At 36.1% G+C, this 15011-nt stretch overlaps 2 protein-coding genes across 2 annotated transcripts in view; one reads left to right on the top strand and one right to left on the bottom strand.

Annotated features, from left to right (window-relative positions):
* The window catches only part of jv (javelin), a 104582-nt gene extending 94396 nt beyond the window's left edge, over positions 1-10186 (top strand). Inside the window, exons 3-4 of the mRNA XM_069818154.1 lie at positions 339-2829; positions 7706-10186. Of these exons, the coding sequence (XP_069674255.1) occupies positions 339-2829; positions 7706-10003 (4789 nt within the window). The 3' untranslated portion in view covers positions 10004-10186. The remainder of the gene's footprint in view (positions 1-338; positions 2830-7705) is intronic.
* MCU (mitochondrial calcium uniporter) overlaps positions 1-15011 on the bottom strand; it is a 480123-nt gene that overhangs the window by 332167 nt on the left and 132945 nt on the right. The gene's annotated exons all lie outside the window — the stretch shown is intronic.

A 15011-nucleotide genomic window follows, 5' to 3' on the forward strand; every position in this document is an offset into this window, starting at 1 on the left:
AATTTATGACTTCGATTTACAGTAAATGTTTTACTATTTGTGGTTTGCAATAGTATGTTTTCATTCATTACTTTGTACAGAAAAGTCTGAAGTTTAAATAGCCAAAGTGTTAGTCTAATGAAAATGTATATTTCTCATATAAGCTATTTCCATTAAGTCTCATATTTGTGTCTTTTAGAATGTTCATGATATGTTGTGTAATAACATAGTAACGTAACTCCAAGTTCATTAAAAAATCAATACAAAACGGGGGAAATTTCCTCCTCCCCATCTAGACATCCGCGTGATATATCATACCTTAGTAGTGCTAGGTTAATGAGAATAACTTTTTTTTGCAGGTTGCAGAACAGCAGATCTCCCTCGTTGTACGCACAGTTCATACCTCGAGTCCGCTCCCGTCAAGAGCTGACTCTGCTGCTGACACCGCCCCCCGACTTCAGAACCGACGACTTTAATTTCAGCGAAGGGAGCCTCCGCGCCACCGCACGACCCGAGGACAGCCGACAGAGGCAGGCGCTACTTGACAGGGAGCTCTTCAAGACATCTTCCGACGTGGTGACCTCCGACCACGAGCGAACTTCAACCTACAGAAGATCTGCTCCTCCCAGTGACCTCATTGGCATTCCGTTAGATGAGCCGGGATACAAACCTAGGCCAAGGAACAACGCACAGCTCTACCAGGATTCCGCCAGCCACACTCTCAAGGTCGAGTACGTGGACCCCCACCAACAAGAGGAGTGGGTTGCGACTCTACCCAGAGGAAGAATCAACGACAGGACTACAGTCAGGAGCAAAGGGAATGTCAGGAACATCACCAGTGTAACAATTAGTGACAGCGAGAATTTTTTCAACTCTGTACACCACTCTGCTAAAGCAGATTACGCATCTGTCTCCCAGTTCTTACGTGAGAATTCAGCCAACACTTCGCACTACGATACAATCAAGAGACTCAGACCGGTGAAAGAGTCCTTCAGAGAAAACACTCATGATCCTATAATCGAAATAGAAGAGGGAGTTGAAGATTCTACCAGTAACGAACCAAATTTGACTCATATCCCCATTAACTTGGAAGTAAGAATTGAAGGGCAGAGACAAGAATCTGCAGAAAGAAATCAAAATACGAGTGAAAAAACTGCGAATGACATTGAAGTTTTCACTGGCGAACTTTCAAAGAAAAATCAAAGTCGTGAGCGTGAATCTGTGAAAAGACACCATGTTTCTGCCCACCAATATGCAAACATAGGCTACATAGAAGTATCTGTAAAGGAAGAAAGTGGCACAAAGAAAATAAACCATTCCTCCGAAGAATCCACAAACAAAAGGAGAGACACATTCAATGATTCTACAAAAGCACTTCAGGAAGTGAAGGAAGAATCTAAAGACATAGCCACAACCTATACTGGGAAGCCTGTAAAAATACAATCACCTTCAGAAGAGTCGCAGAAGATAAAAGAAGATTCTACTAAATACGTTAAGAAAAACAAAGACTCGCCAAAAGAGTCAATAGAGCAGAAAGATCCAGTCGAAGAGTCAGTTCAGAGATCTAAACCTCGTATAGCTGATTATGTGAGAAAAGATACAAATTCTACACTCGAATGCAGCAATAAAACACGAAATTCTACAGAAAGTTCATCAAAGAAAACTCCAGCTTCCATAGGCGAATCAGAAAAGCTAAATCAAGATTCAACGAACGGATCTGCAATTACAATATGGTGTTCTTTAGGGGAAAACAATGACAAAGAATCAACACAAAAATCCATTCATAAATCACAACATGAAGAAAGCGTAAACAAAACTACGAATCAGACAGAGATTAAGACGAGAATCTTCCATTCAACACGAAAGTCCGAACATATTTATGGTCAACTAGAAATTAAAGGAAAGACAACGAAAGATGAAAAATCAGAGAAAGGCGATACATTAGAAGAGGCTAAAAGTGAGAAGCAGCAAACAACAGTGACAAAGGAGAGTTTAAAAGATAAGAGATCGGGGAATTTGACTTACAAGAAAAATAACAGATTTGATGTTTCTGCCGAGAGAAATAGCGGTAACAGTTTAACGAGAGATTTCAAAGGCAATAAATGCGACAGTGTAAAAATTACATACTGTGAAGGATTTAGAACAAAAATTAAGCAGAATGGCATGACTAACCATGTTACAAATGGACACGAATCTGATGAGACGGGTACAAAGACACACACTGAATCGGATGAGAAACGTAGAAAACCGGACTGCTCAATCAGCGATTCAAGCAAGTTACTAAGTTCTCCTGGGGAGATAAACAAACAGACAGAAAAGTTCACAAGCGAAACGAACAAGGGGACTGGAAATTCCGTAATTGGAGAACTAAAAATAACTGTTGACATTTCACAAGAAACAAATACAATAAATAATTTAACAGGAAATAAAATAGGGCAAACGTTGAACAAATATAAGCAAGAGGTCTACGAAAACGAGAAAAATAAAGACGCAGGAGCCTCTGTGCGAGAAAGAGGAAAGAAGTTGCCAGAAGCGACTGCAAACGGAGAGAGAGTCACTGACAACGAGCAAGAGCAAGCAAAACAAACAAATCATAAGCCGGAAGAAAGTAACCTGCATGGTGGCAAAGACTTAACTGAGGAAGCTATAGAAGGAAAAATAAAAACTGGAACGAAGGGTGAAAGTGAAGAAACGCAGGATAAAGAAGTCTCTACAAAGAAAACAATTCACAAAAACTGCGGAACATTTATCAAGCAGCGGAACAGCACCATGTCCCGCAGGCCGCAAGTGATGAAGATAACGGACTCCGCAACCACTCGCGGGATAACGGCTGCAGGTGGGGGAAAACAGGTGAGTTCTTCCCACAAACCACTGCGTTCTCATTTGTTTCTCATTTTCACAAAGAAGCAGAAGCTTCAGGCTCTTTCAGAGTTAAGAACTAATGCCTGTAGGCCTAGTTATCATCCATTTGTTAGAAATATGAGTACGTGCATGTGTATAACGCATCCCTATGTCCATTGCATCAAATCTACGCGTACTTCTCATGGTTGTGTAATTGTTTTGTTTGCCTTCGATCTTCAGATTCGTGGAAACATCACAATTATTACACGACTTTACTGTTTGCTTCACAATTGAAGAGTTCAGAACCATAGTGGGCCAAGCGCCATTTACTAAAACCGTAGAAAACAAGGGTTAAAATGAACTTATTACCATAATTCAATGGAAACATATAGCAAGTAATATAAAGTATACACATTAAAACTAAATGATATGCCAATCTTCATTACACTATGGCATTCATTTAACTTTAACCCTTGTTTTTTCCGTTTTTAATAAATGGCGCTTGGCCCACTATGGCTCTGAGCCCTTCAATTACAGATGAAAATGAACGGGAAAACAGTGAAATGACGGAAGAGAAAACTCTCCGACAAAACCTGTCACATTGTCTTTCTCCATTTCAACTTTAAATTGAAGTATCCGTGGTTTGAAGATGAGTCGTCGGTATATAAAAACGATGCCTTAATCATTAGGCTAAATTTTCTCCCTCGCTTAATTCTGTTACATTGAGAATATCAGAGAGGAGCAAATACAACTACAAATGCAAAACGAATTCTTGCAGCCCGTCTTTCATTATAGTTTTAATAACAGATATTAATTATCTCAAATTTCCTTATAAAGTATACTAAATTACACACATACAAACAACAACATAAAAAAAGGTTCATTATAGGAATGTTACAATTTACAACTTACTTATTCCAAGCAAATTAAATCAGCTTTACCTACAATTAATATAACTTAATCCTGAAGGGGACAAGGTAGCCTATGTGTTTTCATAGTGCGCAATGCTGATTTTAAGTGATTATTTGTCCGAAAGTATATAAGCTGTTATTTTTTAATTTTTACGTGTTACTCTACATGCTTTTAGGTTTATATTGGTGGTTAGTTTATTATATTAACTGCTATAATTGAGTTTAAAAAAAATTGCATTCAAATGAAACAAAGAAAAAAAAACAAAAAAAAAGTTAAATTCATGCACCTTTTTTCTTGAAAACTGGTTAATGTACATGGCTAAAATTTTTCATACATATTTGCAATATACTTATCTACGTTCACTAGCAAAATTATAGATCTAGCTCGATTTTATACATTTAAAAAATAATACACTTTTATAAAAATTCTACCGAGAAAAACCTGAAATTTTCAACACAAAAATATATATAAATCTTGTAATACATAATATATCAATGTAAAAGTGCTACTATTAAGTCATTATATGATGTACAATGAGCATGCAAAATTTCATCTCTGTAGCACTAATAGTTTCTGAGATATAGGTGCATATCTGTGGTGTTTGGGTAAAGGGAGATAAGTCATAAAAATGAGTTCGGAGATAAATGAAAATTAAACTTGGAACTCTTATTACAAATCATTTTCTACACAAATAAAACACATCAACTGCTTGTATTCTTTGATTTTTGCACACCCACGTGTATAATTTAACTTGTGTGTTCATCTGGGGAACAAAATTCCACCTGAACAAAAAAATGACTTTTACCCCTTTACCCGAACACCACAGATATATACATAAAAATGTTGTTTTAAGAAAACCACGTTTAAAAATTAACATCTATTTCTGACTTACTTACACATCAACACTAATTATAATATTACCACTACTATTTAGGCCTACATCATTACTGTTATTTACAACAGTGCCACTACTGGTATTTACATCCTGCACAACGTTTTCACTTTCACATTTCAGTGAAGGGGCGTGGCACTACTGATTTAATGAGACACCCACTTCAATTAAAAACTGTTTTTTGTATGTTAGACACAACGCAACATTATAAAACTATATATATATGAATTCCTTTAAAAACAAAAAAAATTCATTTTTTTTTTGTTTCTGAGTACTTGTCCCCTTAAGCCCAATCACATATGTGACATTGTTCATCTCAGTTTTCATGAGTAAACAGGATTTTCTTCAAACGCCTAAAATCTTAAAGTTTTCTTATCTTTCTACTAAATTCATAAATTAATAATATTGCATCAATAATTGAATAGGAGCCCAGAACAAGGTTGTAACCCTCATTTCTCATAAGTTGACTTTTTCGTGAATAATGGTTGTTAATGATGTGCTATGTGTAATGCTTATACTCGTATTAAAATCAGCACATATGTCTGATTGTCAATCTTGCTCTAAAAAATTAAAAGTATGTACAGTACAATGTGTTTTTCCCCATTTTTAAAGAATTTCGTATTTGCTGGTTACAACCTTGTTCTGGGCGTCTATTCAATTAATGTACTATATACTAGGAACAATATCTTTACGCAATCATATTACTTATTATACAGAATGTGACAGTCTTTATGCTTATAAACTATCAGTCTTGTCAATAAGTGAATTTGTGCAATTGCAATGCGAGGCCCGTTGTATCTCAGTTTATTGACATACAGCTTCTTAAATTTACTAAGTTTCCATTCTAAGAATATCCTTGCAGGTCTTCGATGCTCAAAGCGGGTATAGGACAGAGTTCTTCAGAATACTTGTCTTTCTGCCAAACTGATTATAACAGTGTTCCATTATCGTTGCATTGCATAGCATTACTGTAGAATTAAATAGAGAAAATAAAGGAAATGCAGTAATTTCAAGAGGAAAATCTATGAGATACCTATGCACGATTTGTTTGCAATTGTGAAGTAATGTGAAGGATCACTGAGTGGATCTGGGAGCTCCTAGCGCATAGATAATTTTTACCTCAGGGGCATTCTCAGGGTTAAAGAAATTCTGAATGGGAAAAGGAGGACAAGAGACTGTAACTTATTAACCATACAAAATAAAACATTTGCAATTAAGCAAAACAATAAACAAAACAGTGTAGCATCAATTGTTGATTTGCGCAGTTCCCGACACAATAATACGAAATTTGTTACTTTAAAGTCCGTGCTGTGTGTATAAATGTTAGTAACAGACTATGCTATGATGTTATGCTAAAGGTACGAGTATTTCCACACGAGTCAGGCGTCAAAACAAACTCTACTTGTTTGACGGTTTATCTGACGGTACTTAAACAAGAGATCCATAAAATAAAGGAATACCAAGCTAGTGAAATGCTGGCACAGAGCACTAAAGCTCTCTTAGCGTAGTAAGTATGTCGCATAAAATTAATGGGAATTAGTTGGCAACATGTGTTAATTATGTAAACGCGGCGCTTATACTGCATCCAAGACGATTCAAACACAGCCGGTAATGTATCATTTTATGCTATTAGGGACTCCCAACACATTATGACCAAACAAACCACCGGTGGATATTTAAAATACCTTATCACGTGCCTACTTCTCTTTGCGTCCGCAATAAACAGTATTATCGCGAGTTATACAACAATAATTCATCCACACAAGTCATGCTTAATTTCAAAGATCATTATATCACTCCATTCTAAAAATAAACTGGTATCTACAAAAATTTGTCAAAGAGCTAAGGCCTCCTATGATATAAACTAAGTTAAATTCGTAGTACACAAGAAAGTTGTTGTGGGAAAGAATTTCTTTGGGATATTTCCAAATTCTCTGCCATCATTTGTCAATTCTTCAACATCATCAAAGAATGGTGAAGTAATCTTTTTGCGTCTATTTATTTCGTATCGTGAATACCATAACATTACAAGCTCTTTTCAAGAGGTCGAAGTTACAGTAGGTTCATTATTTCGACCACAGCTGTAAAAATGATTCACTTTCGTTGCATAATACCTACGTAGTATCTTACTTCCAGCTATTTTGAGAGCTCGCCATTCAGACGTGGCGCGTAGTCAAAATGACGAATAAAACGGTAACTTGTGAGAATGATTATGAAGATGAAAACCCATTCAATTCTAATAATAATAATAATAATAATAATAATAATAATAATAATAATAATAATGATAGTTACATAACTTCTCTCGATATTTCGGCAATTTTCCTGACACATTTCTCCTATTAAAATGACTGATCAGAAATTTATATTCCTTCACTCTTGTATGAGTAGTTATTAATACGGAACCATTGACTTCAACTACATCCGACTAAAAGTTATGAACGTGAACAGATATTACACTGTGTCATTTTGATTATGAAATACCAATAGATACGTGCAGTTCTAACCAACGTGATTACTTATGAGTACATTATTTAACTTTACTAATTTATTCATTTAAATAAACACAAATCATATGGCGAAATCTGTAGCCTATATATGTATAACAAACAATTAGATGAACATTTAAGATATTTATTCAGATTTTCATGAAAATATTTATTGTATCATTCTCACTGTGAGACGCTGTATAATTCGATGGTTTGTTACTGCCACAGACATTCTTACCACAAACTACCTGAAAGTTCATTACCGACATGTATTGGCTACAAAATTTCGTCTCAAACACAAATACCGTTGTGATAGGCCTATTCTGTTCCTGAATGGTACGTCGCTGACAAAATATCCTTGTCACATTCAGTATATGAACATTAATGACATAAATTCCCCTGTCAGAAGCAGGTCAAGCGGTACAGTTATTGACAAAAAGCAATTTGTTGTATAGCCTGTGATATGTTCGTACTAATATAGATACGGTACCTTTGTCACATTCTGTATCGTAGAATATGAATAATTTAGCAGAAATTACCTTTTGAACAGTTTGTCACTGGCATAGAACTACGTTATTTCGTATTGTTACAGGATGAAGTACGGTATGGAAGTATCAGGGTGCAGCCGTCACAGAATCAACCAAAGTCTCAACCTGTAAAACTGGAAGAGGGTGAAAGTGAAGACAACAGCAAGAACATCACCCGCAAGATAAGAAGCATATTTGAAGGAGAAACTGAGAAAGAATACCCATATAAGGTAGCACCAAAACAAACAAAAGAAATGAATACACAAGAGATATCACCACCCGTCGAGAATAAGTGCGAAATAGTACCCAGCAGCACCACCAAGCCGATGCTGATAGCGACATTATCAGTGGAAGTTCCAAGCGATTCTTCGGAGAAGACCTCAAGCAGAGTCAGTAACTCTCCGTCACCTGACATTATAGATCCTCACAAAAGTCTTGCAAACGGAAAGACACCAGCATTTAGAGCGTTCAGCTGCAGCGGAGAGGAAACTCTTTCAACTATCGGCAGGTCAGTCCCGGAGTATCTCGAAGCGACACAGCAAAAAACAGACAACAAATATACATGTCGCAGTAACTTACAGAAAGCGCATACACTGGAACGAGACAGCAAAGTGGCAGCGTTCGATGGACTTCTCCAGTATCTACAAGACTACAGACACGGTTTGCGAGAACTCCTAGTTAACAACAACGTCGTGATCATAGAACCTGTTAGGCAATCAAAAGTGAGGTTGGAAGACCGGAAGTACTCTGCCAGGAAGTCGACATCTGAAAGCACGTGCAGGATTACTGGAGCCACCATCAAGAATCCCAATGGAACTTCGAACATCTCTACGGCGTCAAACACGTTGCCTAGGCAACAGAAATCGCAGCAGCCAGTACTGAGGCGTCACTTCTTCTACCACCCAATCAGAGCTAACAGAGAATTGGTCGATGAGGAACTGCCAGATCCTGATAAAGTTAGACACGCTAGAGAAATGTTTGAGAGGACTCTGAAGATGAAGACACCGGCCGGACAGGCATTTAGCAACGTTAACGACGCGGTTACCAATAAGAGTATTAACAGAAATCAACCAACAAAGATCATCGGCATACAGAAAAGCGAAGGAAGAAATGCAAATAAAGTTAAAAGGAAATATCTAACGGTGGATACTGTCTTCAGACACAACGTGCTTCATAAAAGGTGGACGGATTCGGGAAGCTTATCCTCTGGGGTAAGCAGTGACTTGAGTTGCTATGAGACAGATCTGGAGTCTCCAAGTTCCAGAGGTGAAACGTTTAGTCGTAACAGCAGTCACAAGGAAGAGCCCACAGATGCCTTTAGCAGCGATGATAACGAGTATGCGGATGATAGATATTCTAAACATTGTTACCTTGAAGACGCGGATGAAGGCCATTACGTTCCGCCCGAAGTGATGGAAAAGATCAGAGCGTGTGGCACTACTGTCACATATTACGGCGGTCAGGTAATTTCTGCAAGTAACGGCCCACTGAGAAGTCCTATGACCTTGGCCATCATGGATGAAATACAGAAGAGTAAAACTTGCACAAAGAAAGGAAAGGGAATTCGTATCATACAAGACGACTATTTGGGCGTCAAGTTCAGACTTGTGAAAAGCAATAGTTGTGGCAGTCGTTTGGAGTTAGCTGGTACTGAGGATGATGAAAAATGTGATGCAGAGGACTGGAATGTGACGGAAGAACAGAGTGCAGAAGAGGATCACGACCTAACAAGCAAGCAAGAAACTCCAAAAGAAACGTGTGAAATAACACATGAAACTTCAGAGAGTAAACAAGGGGACGAGAAAAGTGAAGTAGAATCAAAGATGCAAGAACACAGGCATACAGACTTTGTAAAGTCGTCGACGATAGAATGTTTGGATAGTGTGTTTTCAAGAATAAACGAAGGGAGGTCCATATTCCGAAATACAACCAACGATACTTTCCTCAGAGGAGGCCCACCAAAGATGTGCTTCTCTCCAGAGAAAGCGAAACTTATTGAAAAAGGAAGTCACGTATTTGATGAAATGGAATTTGAGGAGTTCGAGATTGCCGAAGATTCTTTAAATGTGATAGAAGATAACCATTCTGACAGTGATAAAAATATTAAGAAACTAGAACAACCTCATGTGCAAGAAAATCATTCTGGTTCGAAAGAAATTAATGATACCACAAAACCTTCTCCAGAACAAACAGAAGTTACAGTTAATGCTTCACAAAACACAACGCCAAAGACGAACGAAGATGTTCAGATGACTACGTGGGCTTCAAGATCAGTGTTATTTGATTTTAGAAATTCTGGGTCCGAAGGTGGCAACATAGGTTCATCTGAGAATAAGTCAGGATCCAATCAAAGCTCGTGCTAACATTCGTGAGTAGTGTGTGAAGTTGTTCTAAGTTTCTGTGACAGGGTCACATTAACGTTTTGCTTCTTCAACACGTACAAACAAGATCCAAACAAGTTTCTATTTCAAAGTCCAATAATATATGATACATGTTATAAAAGTAGTGAAAATAAGTCCATGATGCATCTGTTTTCACAGAACAAAGTTTAAGATTCATAGGCATGTCCAAATCTACAGCAAAACTGCAATCATTCTGAAAGTGTAGCTAACAAACGATAATGTAATTAATGCTTCCAAACACTCTATCAAGATCCGATAGTGATATACTATTGTGTTACCATACAAGAGACGGGGGTTCGAATTCCGGCGAGTCTACTTTGAATTCATGGGAGACAAAACGATATCAGGGCAGGATTTCTCTGGTATTCCCGTTTTCTTGCTACCATAACAGAAATTATACGTGAACATCTCCCCTTATATGAGAAAGTGCCCAAGCAGAAAGGCTCAGTGACTCTAGCAAGAGAATAGAAGAGAAAATTTAATATGTTTATTGATGATTTTTTATTTATTTGATTATGAAAAGATTTACTATAGATAAGAATTAATAAAATTATCTCTGAATTAAAATAAGGACTTGGACATGTCTAAGTTCTGTGAAAAAAATTATATATCCAATTATAAAATTAGTAATAGGTGAGAAGAATGTGATCCTTTCCTAGCATTTACTATAAAAATTCAATCAAGAATTAACTATGTATATAGATTGTAGTAATTGTACAGATAAATATATGTAATTTGTGATGTAAAGAACAGTTTAATTAGTAATAAAACACATGCTCGACTTTATAAAACTGGATGTCTTTAAAAAAATCTACCTTTATGTGGCATAGAGATGTACTTTTTAGTAATTCAAAGGTCATTAGTGACAAAAGTAGAGTTTCCAGAAGATAACTGATTAACACGTTCTTATCAAAATACTGAATCACATACACACATTAGTTGCTTATGAAACTTCTTTTAAAAGTTTCTAAAAATATTAAATAGGATCCAACAGCAGTCCAGGACTATTGCCTTGAAAAAGGACTGTGTCTTTTCTACTATTGATAAATCGCTAAGTTACACTATTTAATGTAAAATTTATTTGTAAGATGCATATATCCCAACTGCTGCACATTCTTTCTTCTGTAAATGCAAAATACACCACTCTGCTGAAAATATGAAATAACCGTTTGAAAAGTAATAGTACCTAAAGCCGATAGTATGTAACGATCACTAACAGAGTGCTTTTAAACAGAACTTTTGATATTTTCCAGAAAAAGTACTTGAAATATTCTAAAATTAATTACATTTCTCTATTTTATAGTATTAAAAAGTTATTTGTGTCTACTGCCTATTCATCCACTGTGTCGATATAATTAAATGTTACATTTGAGAACATGTGACGAAATTGGTGAGAGATGACTGAATCTTAGGAAACTGATTTGTTTGGGCCAGGATAATTTAACGTTTTCGTAACTTTATCTGCTTAGATTGAAATGGCATATAAATCATAAATTGAATTCATCAGAAGATAGGAGTTTTAGATGAGAAGTGACTAACTACATTAAGTCGACACGAAGATTAATTTGATCAATGGTGAAATATGACAATGAAAGAGCTGGTTAATTTGTTGCTAGTAAATTCAATCTTCTTCTTCTTCATCTTCATCATCATCATCATCATCATCATCATCATCATCGTCGTCGTCGTCGTCGTCGTCGTGAATTTTACGGGTAGTCCTGCAGCAGACTTGTCCCGTTCCTGAGCGAAATATAAGTAGCAGTAGTTTTCTTTTACTTCTGCAACTCTTCCTTGTACGTCTGACTCGTCGCTTATCAGAGTTATCAGTAAATCTCTGATTTGTAAAGTTCTGCTTACAAGGCGTTTACTAGTATTTAAATATTAGGGTGCTATTCATAGACATTTGGCTAGCCCGCGCTACGACCATGCTAAACTAGCCCAGACTATCGACTGGTTACTTGTACGGGATTCATAATTATCATATCGCTAACACTGGTTTATGAATACGAAAAACGTCAGTTCGCTGATCATCCACCGGAAGCCCGCGCTAAGAATGTCTATGAATACGGCATGATTTCTTGCTAGTCCTCTGCTGATAAGTTTAGTCTGGAGAGAGTTGGTTCCATTATGAGGTAGTCTTTCACTAGAGAGATTGCCAAAGAGACCTTTCTACCCCTCTCTTCCACGTGCTAGACACTTCGGTTCAAAGGCAGAGGCATTGCTCCACACTTTTATGTTATTTCTATTTCTCTTACTTTCCATTATCTTTCCTCCCTTCTTTTTATGTTATTCTGCTCTTTTCTTCTTTTTCTCTTCGTTCTCCTCCGTTACCTGTTTCTCCTCCTACCTTATTTTTTCTGTCCTCGTCCTAGCTTGAGCTTTTAATAATTATATTTCCTTCTTCACTGCAAGACTTCTAGGGTGCTATTCATAGACATTTCGCTACCCCGCGCTACGAGAGTGCTAAACTAGCCCCGGCTATCGACTGATTACTTGTACAGGATTCATATCATATAATATATCGCTAATACTGGTTTATGAATACGAGAAACGTTAGTTCGCTGATTATTCACCGGAAGCCCGCGCTAAGAATGTCTATGAGTATGGCCCCTAAAATCTGTTCATTGTATTTTTAATCCTGATGTTAACAAAACAAGTTGTATTCATCCACAAAACGATGGTTGTCTTCAAAGTAATAACGCGAGATACTGCTACTACTTTCAAGGTCATGTGAATACTGAATCATTAAAATGGTCTACAAGAAAAATAAGATTATGTTAAACTGTAAAATTAATATTATTATAATAATAATTCTAAACTGAACATTACTTGCATTAACAGTCGCTGTCAGATAATGGAAAGAGGCCTTCTAGATGTGTGTCAAGTTCGCTTTCCTCTATAGAGATTGAGTTACTAACATTTAGTACATAGTACACGTCTGTCGAGTACTCACCCACATACATCTTCGCCGATTACATGACAAAGTTCACTTTCCATTTTTCTGAAATCACGTCTATTAACTCCTTTCCCAACATCTGGTGTACCTGTGATATTCCTTGTCTTTTTACCGAAGGACTAGCTATGACTTGCCATTCTGTTCAATGTTACTCAGAAAAATCAATTTCCGACTGCACACTACATTTGTTTTTAGATGACTAAATTTCAAGTATTCAACTCTGAGAGAACATGGAGGGATAACACACTGCTATCATTAAATTATAAATCACAGGCTCTCCTACAAAAAAATAACCCAATAAGATACAATGGCCTCATTAAGTAATCTTACATCATAGTTTTGAGTTACAGACAATACAACTCGCCAAGCTGCAGTGAGATACGAAAAAGTTATCAGAGGTCACAGATAGCATCTATCCTAGTTGACATTGATGTATAGAAGCAGCAGGAGAGCAATTCGTTGTGAAACTGTCTATACTCTGCAATAACACCTACCAATGATGTATTTTAAATCATTATGTTTCCATTTCCTGATGGACTCTTTTCTGTAATAATATACAGTATATGTACATTATATACGTATAATACACTTTGCAGTAACATGTATTTATCTGTTGAAATAAATGGAAATAGGTCTAGATATGTGCTTCAACGAAAAAAAATATAGCCTACTATACTATGATTATGCGCAAGATTACCAAATCGCTCGTAGGTATCATTTTAACAATGGTGACATCTTTTTAGTCAGACACACCTGCATTTTTTGACATCAGAATTAAAAATACAGTGAATAGACTGCATGTATTCAAGCTTTCCAGCTTTAAAACGTATTTCCTGTTCATGTTTTACATGTGTCACCGAGCTCTTCATAGTTAAAATTTCTCATGTTCTTGGAAAGAACTATCTATATCCGATTAAGACGTAATCTAACAATTTGTCTTTATATTTAATAATCACATCTGAAAATTTCTTTATCCATTATCATTTGGTACAATTTTCACCGATTTCAAGAATTACAAGTTTTCCTGTCTATATCTGGCTGACTTTTCATGCACTTTCCAAGTTCCATTTAAAAAATAGTAATGGAATGACCATAGTTTTTATAGAACTTTTGTGTTAATTTGGCTAAGTTTCTCTTTCAAATTTGAATTTCACGTTGTTTATTATGATAATCAACATAATTACGCACCTCTCGCACTTATATGATGCCTCCATCGAGATATATTGAAAACCTGGTCAGAATGTTCTTTTGAATTGCCATGATATTCTGTATTTAAAATTATACTACTGAACTGTATATGAGTCATTCCACATCTAATCGCACAAAATTATACAAATTTTGACCTTCATACTTCTGATTGCGTTTATATTTTTTTTACCAACTCTATGGGTCTCATAAACCAACAAGTGTATTTTTATTTCCTCCTAAGTCCACATGTTTTTAAAATATTACATGTTAAAATTCGTTAAAAATGTCGCACAATGCAACATTTAAAGCGTCATATTTCTGACGATATTGATGTTAATTTTTTTTTGAAAAGTGCATTTAAAAGCTTAAAGTACTGTCTTTTATTAAATATTTACTAACTAATTTTAATATAATTATTTCAAATATTTTTTTATAATTCAATTTTTAAAACATATACTTCAATGTGAAATAGGCCTATTAAAAATCTAAAAAAATGCCTACTAGGTGCACTGAAGTATTCTTACTAATTCCAGAAAAAATCAGAATGGGATCTCCAATAGTTTAATGGAAATTTAATTACTTATGACAGAATGTGTAGCGGTCGGCGCAGCAGCAGTGGACGGGAAGCGTTAAAGCGCGCTAAGAGGTTTATCGGAGCTGGATGATTGACTGAAAGTTGCAACATTACACCCAGTACGGATCAAGTTACTCGAGGAAACACTACTAATTTACTTATTATGATATCTTCAAATAATTGTACATTATGCTTTTCAAATGTTTCTTTTCATTCAGACTTTAAATTTTCATTCGCCTACCTTCTTTCTT

The sequence above is a fragment of the Periplaneta americana genome, chromosome 2, assembly GCF_040183065.1.
Source record: "Periplaneta americana isolate PAMFEO1 chromosome 2, P.americana_PAMFEO1_priV1, whole genome shotgun sequence".
In the NCBI taxonomy this organism is placed as follows: Eukaryota; Metazoa; Arthropoda; class Insecta; order Blattodea; family Blattidae; genus Periplaneta; species Periplaneta americana.